The sequence below is a fragment of the Ciona intestinalis genome, chromosome 3, assembly GCF_000224145.3.
Source record: "Ciona intestinalis chromosome 3, KH, whole genome shotgun sequence".
Lineage (NCBI taxonomy): Eukaryota > Metazoa > Chordata > Ascidiacea > Phlebobranchia > Cionidae > Ciona > Ciona intestinalis.
Window position 1 is genome coordinate 4599065 of NC_020168.2, and position 13545 is coordinate 4612609.

The window sequence follows — 13545 nt, forward strand, 5'->3', positions numbered from 1 at the left end:
TCGACTTGGTGTAAGTTGTTTGCATTTTTTTGCATATCTGGTAACTTAAGAGCAGGCATGAAATGTTTAAAATAGAATTCTCGGGTAATAACGATTGTCCCACCATGCATAAGAATCTACATTTACACTTTCATTAACATAGTCATTGTATTCAAACAGATAACTTAAAATATCCATCGTTTTTTGTTCCAGTATGTTAAATTTGCCAAACATGGATTTTAACTAAAAGTCAAATGATGTTTTAACAACTCTCTTTTCATGTTAATTCCCATAGATTATTATTTTAATTTATATGGTTTTTATCACCATATTCAATAAAAAAAAATTTTACTCGAGTAATTGCAGGATATTTTGCAGAAATTATAGCTGCAAACAAGGAGGGAAAAATTGCTTGTCTGATTGGTATTGAAGGTGGTCACATGATTGACAGCTCACTTGCAGCACTAAGAACATTGTTCAACCTTGGAACTCGATATATGACACTGACACATAGTTGCGATACACCATGGTAAGGTTTTATTACGTTATTAAGTCATAGGTGTCGCAGTTTTTAGATTTTTAACTAAATCTGGGGTGACTTTGTTTAAAATGTAGTTACATTCGTGGCGTGAAATATATGGAACTTTTAATGTGTTGAATACAAGACTTTTTCCACCCAACATGTTTTTAACTACTGTTATTTTGTTGCTAATTCCCTTCTCTTTGCTGTTTTAATTAATTTGGTCTTTGCTACTGTACAAAAAAGTAAATAAATTTCTTGTTATGATAAATCACAGTGTTCTGTTTACAGGGCCACTGCATTTAATACCAATAAAACAACAGGACTTACATCATTTGGAAAGGTGTGTATTAAATATGAAAGGCTCATTGTTTGTTTGCTATGCGATTAGCTTTTTTCTTAAAGTTAAACTAAAATGTTTTATTTATACCAACTATTGTTTTGTCGCTATATCCGATCTTTGATTTTTGTAGTTTTTAATCATTGCTACCGGAATTAAACTGACAAAAAAAAATTATTGCTATATAGTAGGGTGGAGGAAGATGGGACACCTTTGACACATAATAACTAAATATCCTGATCGTGTTTTAAACAATTAACAACGGTCTATGGGAGCCGTCAGGATAAAGTTTTATAAAAAATCGTTAAATGTTTGTTTACTACCAAATTGGAAAAGAAAATAGATTGAAAAGCAGTGTCCCATCTTTCCCCACCCTACTATATTGTTTTTTTTTGTGTTTTTTTTATACATGTATATTTAATTTGAAATGCAAAGTAACTTTGTTTAAAGTAAATTTTGAGATTTTGCAGCTCGTTGTTGCTGAAATGAACCGCTTAGGCATGTTGGTGGATCTAGCTCATGTATCGGATATGACAATGAATGATGTGTTTGATGTTACGACTGCTCCAGTCATTTACAGTCACAGTTCCGCTCGTGCATTGTGCGACCATGGAAGGAATGTACCAGATGATATTTTAAAACGACTTGTAGGTATTTTATTAATATAGCACAGGTGTTCTGTTCGTAGAAAATATTTTATGTTTTATTAAGTAAAAATAAATAAATTTGGTGACATTGTTAAAATTCTGTTACACCCGTCGTTGTGAAAAATCGGGAAACTCATTGATTAATGTGAAGAAGATACCTCGCAGCAGAGTAAAATCTGTTAGCCTAAAACTAGGGTGTAAAAACCTATGATGTCACCCTTGTTTTAAAAATTACGATGACATGTACCCTAGGCATCCATGTCATTACTATTATGCACTATAAGTGGTGACTTCATACACTCCGCGACTTATTGTCAGTTGGGCAATTTATTTATAAACAATGTGTTGGAGCCAATGCTGTTAAACGATAATAGCAGTAAGCAGCATAACTCTGAGGAAGAGACCACTCTACTAGAATGAATTAAACAACATACATATTTTGTAATAAGTCACTTTATTTTTATAGGCCGAGAACAAGGGAATTCTGATGGTCAATTTTTACAATGACTATGTCACTTGTAGCCCTAAAGCCAATATTAGCAATGTAGCAGGTAAGTTTTTTACATTTTAGCGGAAATTCTTACAATATATATAGTGTAAGTGATGCCAATATTTTTTTCACTTTAAATTAATGGTATATTAATTTCGGCTCCTCCACTAGAAAAAAGGTATTTTATTTCAATATTTTATCTGCCATATGTATGTAGTTACTAGAGGAGACAGAAAATGTATATTATGTTTAGTGGCAGAGCCAGAATTTTTTTGGGGGAGGGGTTTTAAATGTGGAAAATTTCACTCTTTTTTCCAAAAGTATCCCCATCTGCGGGCCACTAATTACATTACACCTGGTAGCAGAAATTACAGAATGTTAAATTGCCGTTTGCTGACTCAAATTTTTTCATCATTGTTGTTTATTTATTGTTTATAGATCACTTTGATTATGTCAAAAATCTTATTGGAGCAGATTATCTCGGTATGGGAGCAGATTATGATGGTGTGCCACGGTAAGCTAGCATGTTTTGTTTGGAAAAAGAAATCTAAAATCCCGTTTTCAGTGTACCAGAGGGCCTAGAAGACGTGTCTACTTATCCTAACTTGATCAGAGAGTTGCTGAGCAGAGGCTGGGCAACAGATGACTTGAAAAAAATTAGCGGAGGGAACATTTTACGTGTCATGAGGGCGGTAGAAGATGTGGCCAAGCAGAGTAGTAACGTTTCTCCAGGTGAAACTTGGATCCCGGATTCGGAAGTTGCATCAGTTTGCAGAACTCCAGCATAGTCATTATGCAGAATAATTTTTTAATCACTTTTGTACAGCGGAGCCACTAGTCGTGTGAAAATGTAATTCTTTGTATTATTGAAATTTTTTTACAATAAAGTGGTCTGAACTGGTGGTATTTTATTCTTGATGGAATGTTTGTTTGGTGAAGAATAACACGAGTGCCGTTCAGCATATTGTAGGTTTGGGGAGAATTGGACACCTTTTTATTCAGTAGAAAATGAATATTTTAGGAATTATAAAACTGTATTCTCATGACTCCTATGGACCATTGTTAATTGTTTATGACATGATCGAGCTATTTGGTTCGGAAACGGATTGTAAAACAAAAAGTTATCGGTAAATTTGTTCACGTTGTAGTACAAATATAATTTAAAAAAAACATGAATCAAAAATGAACTAAAAACATGGATAACAAAACATAGACAACATGAACAAAACAACAACCAAAAATGAATGCATTTGTATGGGCCATTCATGATCCAAAATGTCGGACACAAACAACGTTGTTGTGGCCTCTACTAATTTTGGTTGTAGCTACTAGCAGTGCAGTGGTTCCCAAACTTTAAAAAAAAAAATTCCTGGTGAACCCTTTGCAATTATTTTGATCTTTCACTGCCCTATAAAAATCAAAGCTATAGGAAAAATGCAAAAACCACACTCATGTACACCACTTTATTATCGCGTCACAACAACATTGCGGACCCTCTGAAACTGCTGTTTGGACCCCAATTTGGAGACTGTTGTGCTAGTGTAATATAGCCCAAGTTTAAAATGTCGCGACCAGACATGGACAAGATCTACTTTCTGCATTCCTGTCTTGGAAATTTTGTCCCGGGCATGCAGCAAGGAACTTTTTTTTGTTACACAATAATTTGCTAATAAATTCTTTTGCTCTAGCTGATATAAAAAAATTACACAGGTGGTAACACGAAATGTAATAAAACACTCGAGTTATAAAGACTGTCGCTGCCTGACAAGAATAAATATATACATCATTTACTTAGAGAGAATTTAAATTGAGCTCGTTTAAATGTATTTTATATAAACGAACTATCCACAATTTAATAACAATGCATAAAAGTTGAGAACATTCTGTTCCTCATGAAAACTTGTAATCAAAGTTCAAATATTCAATTTAGAAGTACTGTCCAATATACATATATAAACATTATCTTACTTTGAATGTGAGAAACTTTTACAGAAAATCAAAAAAAAAAATTTATGTTCAAATTATGGAACTAAACACGCTGACAGCTAACGAGAACATCTAAATCTGTAGTACAAACGTGGTTGAAGATGTTTAAACAATTTTTTGCATAAATTATCGAATAAGACACCAAACAGCCATAATTAGCACCAGTGTGTGATAAAACTTACAAAAATTTGAAAAATCCAAAACAGATTTAGTTCAGAAATGAATAAAAAAGTTAACAGCAAATGCCATTGACATGAATTTTTGCAAGTATTTTTTACATGTCATTGGAAAGATAATTATATCTTACATTCTATGTATCTTTGGTATTAACTAGAATATCACAGAGTATCCACAAGAAGCAATAAACGTTTTAATTTTCTTAGTACATCATATAATATTCTGCTGTTCTAATTATCAAGCAAAAGCGAAACTTTTGAAACTCTTGTGTTTTGTTAAAAATGTATTTTTTGCACTAATCTATTCATATGATGTGGTTTAGCAAAAACAAAAGATGGAATAAAAATAGTTACATTTTTTTCAGAAGAGTAACAAAAGTAATATAGTCATATAATACTTCAAAATATATAACATTAGCAAATCATTTCTGCAAAGTATGTTAAGATTCTAATCAAGTCTATAGGCGCAAATTCTGGGTGGCATGGTAGGCATATTTTGCTCTTAATATTATATTTAAATATTGAATATTTTTTTCATAGGGGTGTGCATGTAGCTATCCGTGCCTCCCCTGTATTTAGAAAAGTTTTGAGCCAATGACAAATAAAAAAGTTTGGTGCTAGTAACAAATTTCTCATGAAACAAAAAGTTTGACGCTTATGACAAATTTCTCATGTTCGGGTATCGAAATATTCAATAACTCCTCCGGATGCGATTTTTCTTCTGTGGTACGGAGGAGGCATCTCTTTTGACATCTGCTCCAGGATCTTCTTTTCAGTGAGGACCCCATTGAAGGAGTGATCCCAACATCCTCTCTTCACCAACATCCGTTTGGCATCTTGGAGGAAAGTGACGAACTGAACGTGGGAAAAACGATGCGCAAGAATTTCAACTTCTTTCTTGTTTGCCTGCGTGGTAGAAAAATAAAATAATTTGTTTAGTAAAAAAATTATATATAGTAGTGTGGGGGAAGAAGGAAGATGGGACACCTTTACCACATAATATAGTAGTGTGGGGGAAGATGGGACACCTTTACCACATAATAAAATCCTGATTGTTTTTTAAACAATTAACAACAGTCTATGGGAGTCGTGGGGATACGGGTATATAATTCCAAAACAAATTTTTATTTACTATCAAATGGGACGAAAAAAGAGAATAAAAACAGGTCCCATCCTACCCCAACCTTCTCTATATTGGAAAAAAATAATAAAAATTAAAAAAAAAATACTTTTTATAATTCTGTATTGAATTTCAGATTTTGATAACTTAATAAAACACCTGACACATGCGTTTGGACTATATGATGTCTATGTATGGTTTTCTCCTAAATACTAAAATTTTATTTATGGTTAACAATAGAGAATTAATAGGCATCCAAGAGTTTTTTTTATTTTTTTTAATCAGAAATTTTTCATTTGTGAAAGTTTTTTTGGGTGTAAAACTAACAGAGCAAAAAATAAGAACAACCATTCAAAAAAAATGGACCTATAATGTCACTGAGTTCCCCAAAACATAACATAGAAAATCAAGAAAACAAAACATTACCCCTTCACATCTGGTTAATCCAAGCCATTTTAACTTTGGAAGAGACTGACACACATTCTCCACTCCTTTCTCTGTTACTTTGCTGTAACCAACGTCCAACATTTCAAGATTCTTTCCATGCCTCGCAAAGCAAGCCATGCCTGAATAAATATCAATGCATTGGAATTTGTATTTAATTAATGCTGTATAATTTTCAAAGGGAATTTAACAGTAGTTGAATACTTTAGCAATATAAAACATAGGTCCAACAAAACATTTTTAGATTAAAAATTTAATTTTTTTCTATTTTTGTATAACTTTGGATGGCCTATACCCAATTTTATAAAGATACTCCAAAAATTTCACTGTAAAAGTTATTATTATTACTATTTATAATATCAATATAAACACAAATAATCATTTATACACTTCTAGCATACTGATACTAATATAGTAGGGTGTGGGAAGATGGGACACCTTTTCATTCTATTTTCTCATCCCATTTGGTAGTTATCTAAAAATAAAAGAATTAAAAAACGTACCCTTACGACTCTCATAGACCGTTAATTGTTATCTTCCCCACCCTACTATATTATTTGTTACAGTGAAAAAGATTGATATTTACCAGAATCATCGATTGGAATGGATGTTAGAAAAACATCTTTCAGTTGTTTTAAATTCATTGCCAGCAGTTTTGCAACTCTGGAAAAAGATGATATTACCTCAACCAAAAACTATTGCTTTTTTAAAGGATAAAACTCAACCAAAAACTATGGCTTTTTTAAAGGTAAAAAAAAACTTGCCAGATCTCTGTATATTTAAAAAACATTTCCAAAACTTAAATATCCATATGTTTTAAGAGTATGGAAGTTACGGTAAAACATGTTGGCTGAGTAACTTATTTTATTTTTTGACATCTACAAATGTTTTGTGACTTGTGTAAAATAACATTACCAATACCCAACAGTCAACATGATGTGTATGAAGTAACCATATTTAATATGCATATAAACCTCCTATTTCCTGTTTTGTTATTAATTATCCCAGAGCCACACTAGTTACATGATCAACACATATATGAAGCTTTGGTGTTGGGATAATAGGTTAAATTTGAACCCAGGTCCTCAACAAGAACCTCAACTAATAAGAAAAAATAAATCCAAGGTCGTCAATAGGGACCTCAACCACATAGAAAAAAAATAAATCCCAGGTCGATAAAGACCTTATAGAAAAAAATCCCAGCTCCTCGATAAGGGCCTCAACTATATAGAAAAAAATAAATCCCAGGTTCCTATGAAGAACTTCAACTAAATAGAATATTATGATCAGTTGTCCTGCTATGTTAAAATATTGAAATAAAGGTAGAAAAACACTCAACCTGTTATCCAATTCGTCGTTCATGCAGAGACTGAGCCTCGTCAGTTTTGTCATGCTGAGAACAATCGGTTTCAGATTCTCATAAGTGAAGCCTTTACAACGCGTCAAATAAAAAACTTCCAAATTCTTCAGCTTAGCCAAACTTTCAGCAGATTTTGGTGAAAACTTTGCCATTTCGACGTTCAGATCAACCATGGTTGGATTGGTTGATTCGCGTGCTACAAGTTCGGCGATAGTTTTGTCCGTTATCTGACAGAATAGCAAAATATTTTTTGTCATCTGGAGAGGCAGTCAGTAGCAGCCATCAGTTATATTAGATATATATTTTTAGATACATTTGAAACATCTAAAAAAATTGTGAAAAGTATAACTTGATTCCTATGCATAACGTTTTTGATGTTTTTTCAAAATTTTGGGGGTGATATAGCCAAAATAGAATTACACTCATAGTTGTCAAACACATGGAAACCGCAGTAATTAATGAGCTAAATGTGGTAGAATTTAGATCTGCTATAAAGGCATAACAAAGACTTGGGTATCAAACTATGTAAAGTCGACCTTGTTTCATAAAGTGACATGTCACTGCCACTGCTTACACCTCTAACATTAAGCCATGTTTAAACCTATGCTTATAAACATTTATGTCATACCATGTGTACTTCACATAGTGTACAGAAATCCCAGTTGAAAAAATAGTTTAGTCATGGCATTGCAGTTTAAATTATTTTCCTACAACATTGATATTGATATAAATATATATATACCTTTAAATCTTCCATTCTCAATGTTGTTAATTTCTTACAACTTCTTATAACAGCAATAGCTCCATCATCAGTTATTACATGATTCTTGTTAACACTGAGGAATTCTAAATCTTTAAGGCAGTTTGCTATCTGTTAAAAATGCAACAGTTTAATAACTTTAGTACCTAATGATTTGCACATTTTACGTAACTGCCAAAATAATTTTTGAAAGGCCTAAACTAGATTTAACTACAGCTTAGAAAAACTTATAAAAAATGAAAAAATAGAATAAAAATCACACAAAAAATTAAATATGTGGTAACTCGTAAGCAGGCAAGGGGTGTGTGAAACAGAACACATTTGTTATAACCACTGTTGTTGCCAAACTATGTAAGGATAACTAAGTTACACGCATTTCTTCAGTGTAATTTATTACAATCACCGTTAACATAGTTTCATCTGTTAAACCCATCATGGCAATCTGAAGGTGTTTCAATCGTGGACAGTTTTGAATCATGGAAATAACAGTTTCTTCATTCAAACATGAAGCAGAGCTGAGATGAATAAACACAGTGATGTTAACTTTAGTAGTTTTATCCTAGAGTGGATTGAACACATAGTGCATGGTTTTCTAGTAGTTTTATAAAGTTAAGTTAGAAAAAGGAATGAATTACTTTTTAAGTTAAGTGTAAAAATACTTCTTTTAACTTAAGTGCATAAACATTTTTTAAACAACAAATACAATTAACAAAACAAAACTTTCTGTTGTAGCTGCAAAAGTGTTTTTTAAACAACCCAAGAGAATAAAATTTGCACCTAGACAAGTTTAAAGTAATTAATCATATTTAAAATTTATTTAGAAATTGGGATACCATGTGAGCTTCAAGGTTTCTAACATTGGGCAAGCCTTGGAGAGAGCTATAAGTCCCTCTCTGGTTAAACGCTTGTTTGAAGCTCCACGCAAGTTGACACTTTGAACATTTTTGCTAAATGTTACAGCTCTTAGTAGGACTTCATCTGTAACCTTTTTTGTAAAGATTTTTGAACATTAAAAACTTTATTTAATCATATTTAATGGACAATAGTACAGAATGGCTTAAAAATAAACTATTAGTCATACCAGCACATGATAAATTGGTAAAATATTTAGTATGAGTATGACCATTAATGAATATAATGCAACTTATTAATCCTCCAGTGGGCATGACAACGACATCCGTTATAACAAAGATGTTATATTTTTAACACCTTATGTCTGCTTACAAGTTATCACTTGTTACTTTGTGGCTGATTTATTTTATCTCTTTGTCATTTTTTTGTATGACTGACAAATTATAGAACCAATGTGATAAGGGCTATTGGTTTGGAGTATTTGCTGACACTTAAGCTTCTTATCTCAGGACATGCTTTAAAACGTCAACAATGGTAGCAGGTCAAGCCGCAAACCCGGATCTTTTGGTGTAGAGGTGACGGCTTGAACCACCGTGTCAGGGCCCAGATTTAAATCATAATAACAGCAACCTAGTTGTTGTGAGTCTTGTTTATAGTTTTACACATTATAAAAAAAAATATAAAAGTATATTAAAATTTAGACTTACCAATGATCTATCTGAAAAATCAATCTCTTTCCAGAAAGTTTGGTCATGGCAGACCTGATGCCAGTGCTTGCACACAAAACATAAATCTAATAGTCGGTCTTCCACAGAAAGGTAGGAAAATATCTGTAAAATATATTGGTTTAAATGGGATATATGCTACAGTATAACATTTTGTGCCACAGCGAAAAACAGGCACTTTTTAATTAAACCAGGGCCAAACAATCTGGACAACATGTGAATCAATGTACTTTTTTGTCTTGCCATAACACGGGTGTTTTGTAACATAACACATGTGTTCTATTCTTTACGCTTTATGACCCTTTCTAATTATGCTATTTATAACTTTGTAGGTATTTTTTGATTGTAGGTTATTAGGCGTATGGCTGACAATTTAGTCAAACCACAATAAACCATTAAGTTGGAGCAAATTTATTTAGGGTACTCAGGTTAATATCTTTATTGCTATACTATTAAAATAAGCACTAATTAACCATGAAACCATGAATAAACTATTAAAAAAGTGATTCTAATTTGTTAGAGGCATGTCAACGAATGTAGAGCACTGTATTACCTTTACTAAAACCGAATACGGTAGCTGGTTTATATTGGTGACCTCTGGAAACCACGTCTCATGCTCTTCTGCATCTCGAAGGTAAGACGAGTGCAACTCGGTTGTATCATAACATTCGTCTGGACCATTTTCAATCTGCTGTTTTCGCATCCATTGCAGGATATTTGTAGGAAAAAATCGCTGGTAAAACCGCTTTAGTAAACTGTAAACCCAGTCTGCCATTGCCGTAATTCCTCAAATCACATAATAAACAATAACCACTTGGAAATCCCTCGAATGTTTACCTTTACCGCACTGAGACCAATGTTTAAGAGCGCAACTAGCGGCAACGCTTTTATGTATGGAGCGTACACTAGTCGCCTACTATGTTGTACCGTAACAACTAAGTTTCGTCGGTAGTACCCGGTAGTGCCTACGTATGTAGGGTTTGACTTACTAGTACTAGATACCTCTTAATTATTGACTTTTTGCGAAAATGTTTCATCTTTTATTGAGTAAGCATTTTGCCCAGCACATTTTTGTTACAAAATCCACAAACGGGTTAAAATTAACACAGGTCATTCCAAAACTTAATGTGGGAAAATAGAAGTGCTGCTTTGACGGTAGTGAAAATACAAACCGTACACCTAGTATGATTTAAACTCAAGATTCGGGCTTTTAATTTTATTACAATGGCAGAAGTTTTCGACGTGAACGTTCAATATTCGTCGAAAAGTTCCAGTAGTCGTACGCTACGCCTATACCCAAGACATAAACCAAACTTAAACTCTTTGGTCCGATGCCTCGTTAACGGTTCATTCTGGTGGGACCCACTTGACGATAACCCAACAACGTCCAGTTGTTAAACTATAAATAGTTCTCATACAACGTTCATCTTTCCCAAGCAAATAGGAAACGAGGACATACTTTTTAAGGTGTACCACAAGCTTATGGCTGTTCGCGAGCAGTAACATTACTTAAGCTTGTTGAGGACTGAGATGCGCATGCCGTATATGCCGGTGGTTGTAACGGGAGCTCTTTCCCATTTACATGCAAAGTAGCATACTCCGGAGGAGGGTAGTCAGGATAAACAGTGCTTTCGATGTCGTATGCTTGATTTGAATAATCTGTAAAATTTTTGGTAGTAATTTGAATAATCTGTACAATTTTTGGTATATAGTAAAAATCTTTGGCAGTCCAATTTGGTAGTAAACAAAAAACATTCAAAGAATTATTAAACCAAATCCTCACGATGACCATAGGCCGTTATTACATGATCAAGATATTTAGATTTTATCTGGTAAAGTTGTCCTATCTTCCTCCACCCTACTATACTACTTTGGAGTAAGAGCTGTTATAGCACCTCCCATATTTTCTGATTGTATTTTTTTTAAGTAACCACGGTTTTTATGGTCACGAAGATTCGGTAACATAATTCAGTAAATATTCTTTATTTAACACCACCAAATGGGACGAGTAAAAAATAAAAATAAGGTTCAATCTCACCCCTTCCTATTATATAATAGGATTTTTGCTTACAGTCTGAATGTGGGAGCGTTGTGGACACATTTGGATCAACCGCGGTTTGACGTCTGTTCGGTCGTTTCATCCAACACAAGCAGTAAACGCATGTTACAATGCTACCAAGCAACATCAATGCAGCTGCAACAGATACCCCAACTATAGTGCCAGACCTAAACATAATGAGAAACAAAAAATACGGTTGACCATCAGAATTAAAATTTGTAGGCAAAAAACTTTTCTTACCCCAGTGTAAATGCTTTTGAAAATGAGTGTGAGTAACATGGAGCAGTAGCACAATAGGCGTGAGCGCCGAACCCACAACATGTGTATTTGGGATTACAAATTGGACGATATAATCCGCAACCTAAACACACGACAAAGCTCGTAAAGAAAGACATTTTCCATTTTGAGTTCTATTTAATGCAAGAAATTTAATAGTACTTACGTTGCGCCTTGACAAGGTACGTGTACATTGTGAAGCAGAGAGTTAATCTGTGGTAAACATTAACCATCCCAAACAAAAGTTAGTTAATAAAGATCGCTGCTGAACTGAAAGCAATGCTTTATCAATAGAACTAATGTAGCGCATAACTCTTACGTAAACAAGTGTGGACCTTTTTTACATATAATGTAATTAGGGATTAGTTGGTACATAGCACGGCCGTATTTTTTCCACAGCCATCTAAAATACTTTCACCGAATCATTTACATAAATGTACTATGGTGTTGAACAGAAAACGATCTCAACTGATAATGTGCTTATCTAAACTTTTTGACAACGCTATTATAAGAATACATGCTTGCTACTGATGAAATGAAGTGAAACGTGACAAAGATGCATTCTTCATACATAATTTACCTCTTATTAATATTTCATAGAACTGTACCATCCTATTTAAACCATCACGTATCATAAACTGCTTCGACTACTGGAGGAGTAATACAACGCACATTGGCGTTGGAACAGGCAATCACTTAATCACCGCAAGCTTACAAAAGGGTTTAAGCTGTCGGCAATCATAGTTCTTTATAGGTAGCTCTAATGGATTCGTATTGTATACAAAACCGCACGATACAATACGCTTCTTTGTGCGGTAATTAAGACTAAGCACTAAAGAGATCACTAAACATAGTGATAATGTATTACATCGCGTACAATGATAGTTCATTCGCAATGAACGAAACGCTAAAACAGCCGCGTAAAAAAGCAATGTCAAATTGAGCGATATAAAATGGAAACGAGAAACCGCCAGCTACGAAACAGACCCGTCGCTGTTTCAGATACGTTACAACGTATTTTAATGTACAGTTTTGGAATTGATTTACATATTTGAAGCGTTATGTTTTAATTGAGACCTGCAATGCCTTTTTCTGGAAGACATACCCGTTCATCTGGGCAACTGCATAGCTAGCCTCTGCTGCAGTACTGAATGTGATGAAACCGTATCCTTTGCCGGTGCCTTTCATTTGATCATAGATCACATTCACACGCTGGAATTTGAAGTAATGAAGTTTTAACTCCTAGTATGGATTTTACTACTTTGTGCAGTGGTAAAGTGGTTCTTAAATTGTTTTTAGTTATTTACAACTTTTCAACATATAGGTACAGTGCCAGTGTACAGTAAAGATTTACTGTATTCTTATTGACTTGTAGTACATCTATAGTAGCTCGCCTACCACACAGAACTGATATAAGAATTGGAACACATAATATACGACAGTAGGCAATACAACAACTTTGCTTAATATCCACACGACCACACCTATATAGAGTTAAACACATGCACATCAAGCTACATCTTCCTAATTATTTTTATGTATGTGCAATTTTTGTTTTTACTGAGGTATTAAATTTTGGACCGAGTTTTGACATATTGGCAACTGTTGTGGCGGCGGAAGAGAAGTAAATGTTGATATACACAAAGCAAAACTTACCACAATCGTTCCAAAGTTGAAAAACAAATGCCAGAGTGCGTTCTCATCAGTATAAGGTCCAATCCCATAAACATAAACGATCCTCCCTTCTGCCTGTGCAGAAGCTTCAGCAGCTCGATCATGGTTACCCCCTCCACCATAGTTCTGGTTGCCTC

At 33.8% G+C, this 13545-nt stretch overlaps 4 protein-coding genes across 8 annotated transcripts in view; 1 reads left to right on the forward strand and 3 right to left on the reverse strand.

Moving 5' to 3' along the window:
- The window catches only part of LOC101242276 (dipeptidase 1-like), a 12431-nt gene extending 9544 nt beyond the window's left edge, over positions 1-2887 (forward strand). For both annotated transcript variants that reach the window (XM_009859752.3, XM_026833957.1), the window contains exons 7-11: positions 791-842; positions 1310-1486; positions 1953-2037; positions 2415-2490; positions 2542-2887. In XM_009859752.3, the coding sequence (XP_009858054.1) occupies positions 791-842; positions 1310-1486; positions 1953-2037; positions 2415-2490; positions 2542-2764 (613 nt within the window). In that variant the 3' untranslated portion in view covers positions 2765-2887. The remainder of the gene's footprint in view (positions 1-790; positions 843-1309; positions 1487-1952; positions 2038-2414; positions 2491-2541) is intronic.
- Positions 2888-3778: 891 nt separating this feature from the next.
- LOC100180336 (F-box/LRR-repeat protein 17) lies at positions 3779-10343 on the reverse strand. Its single transcript, XM_002119370.4, has 9 exons — positions 9953-10343; positions 9382-9504; positions 8656-8807; positions 8226-8337; positions 7805-7933; positions 7042-7289; positions 6289-6365; positions 5685-5824; positions 3779-5044 (listed from the first exon to the last, which is right to left on the reverse strand). Exons 1-9 carry the CDS (start codon positions 10172-10174, stop codon positions 4808-4810), a joined length of 1440 nt encoding a protein of 479 aa, XP_002119406.1. The 5' UTR covers positions 10175-10343; the 3' UTR covers positions 3779-4807.
- Positions 10344-10602: 259 nt separating this feature from the next.
- On the reverse strand, positions 10603-12024 carry LOC108949334. The gene is made up of 4 exons (XM_018811291.2): positions 11901-12024; positions 11699-11819; positions 11471-11625; positions 10603-11058 (listed from the first exon to the last, which is right to left on the reverse strand). The coding sequence occupies exons 1-4, from the start codon at positions 11965-11967 to the stop codon at positions 10880-10882; spliced, it is 522 nt and encodes a 173-aa protein (XP_018666836.1). The 5' UTR covers positions 11968-12024; the 3' UTR covers positions 10603-10879.
- A 543-nt stretch (positions 12025-12567) lies between these two features.
- Positions 12568-13545, reverse strand: part of LOC100185490 (ELAV-like protein 3) — a 5086-nt gene continuing 4108 nt past the window's right edge. For 3 of the 4 annotated variants that reach the window (XM_026833956.1, XM_018811288.2, XM_018811287.2), the window contains 2 exons: positions 13391-13542; positions 12568-12946 (listed from right to left, as the gene is read on the reverse strand). In XM_026833956.1, the coding sequence (XP_026689757.1) occupies positions 12794-12946; positions 13391-13542 (305 nt within the window). In that variant the 3' untranslated portion in view covers positions 12568-12793. The remainder of the gene's footprint in view (positions 12947-13390; positions 13543-13545) is intronic. The other variant, XM_009859753.3, reaches the window with a different exon arrangement.

Bases quoted from the DNA above. Each gene is read 5' to 3' on its own strand.
- LOC100180336 (XM_002119370.4), bottom strand. From the start codon at position 10,174: ATGGCAGACTGGGTTTACAGTTTACTAAAGCGGTTTTACCAGCGATTT. The intron at 8,808-9,381 runs GTAAGTCTAAAT...TTTACAAAAAAG, and splicing joins ATTTTTCAGATAGATCATTG to GTTACAGATGAAGTCCTACT. The intron at 7,934-8,225 runs GTGATTGTAATA...CATTTTTAACAG, and splicing joins CAGATGAAACTATGTTAACG to ATAGCAAACTGCCTTAAAGA.
- LOC108949334 (XM_018811291.2), bottom strand. From the start codon at position 11,967: ATGGTTAATGTTTACCACAGATTAACTCTCTGCTTCACAATGTACACG. The intron at 11,626-11,698 runs GTAAGAAAAGTT...CATTATGTTTAG, and splicing joins TCAAAAGCATTTACACTGGG to GTCTGGCACTATAGTTGGGG. The intron at 11,059-11,470 runs GTAAGCAAAAAT...AAAATTTTACAG, and splicing joins AACGCTCCCACATTCAGACT to ATTATTCAAATCAAGCATAC.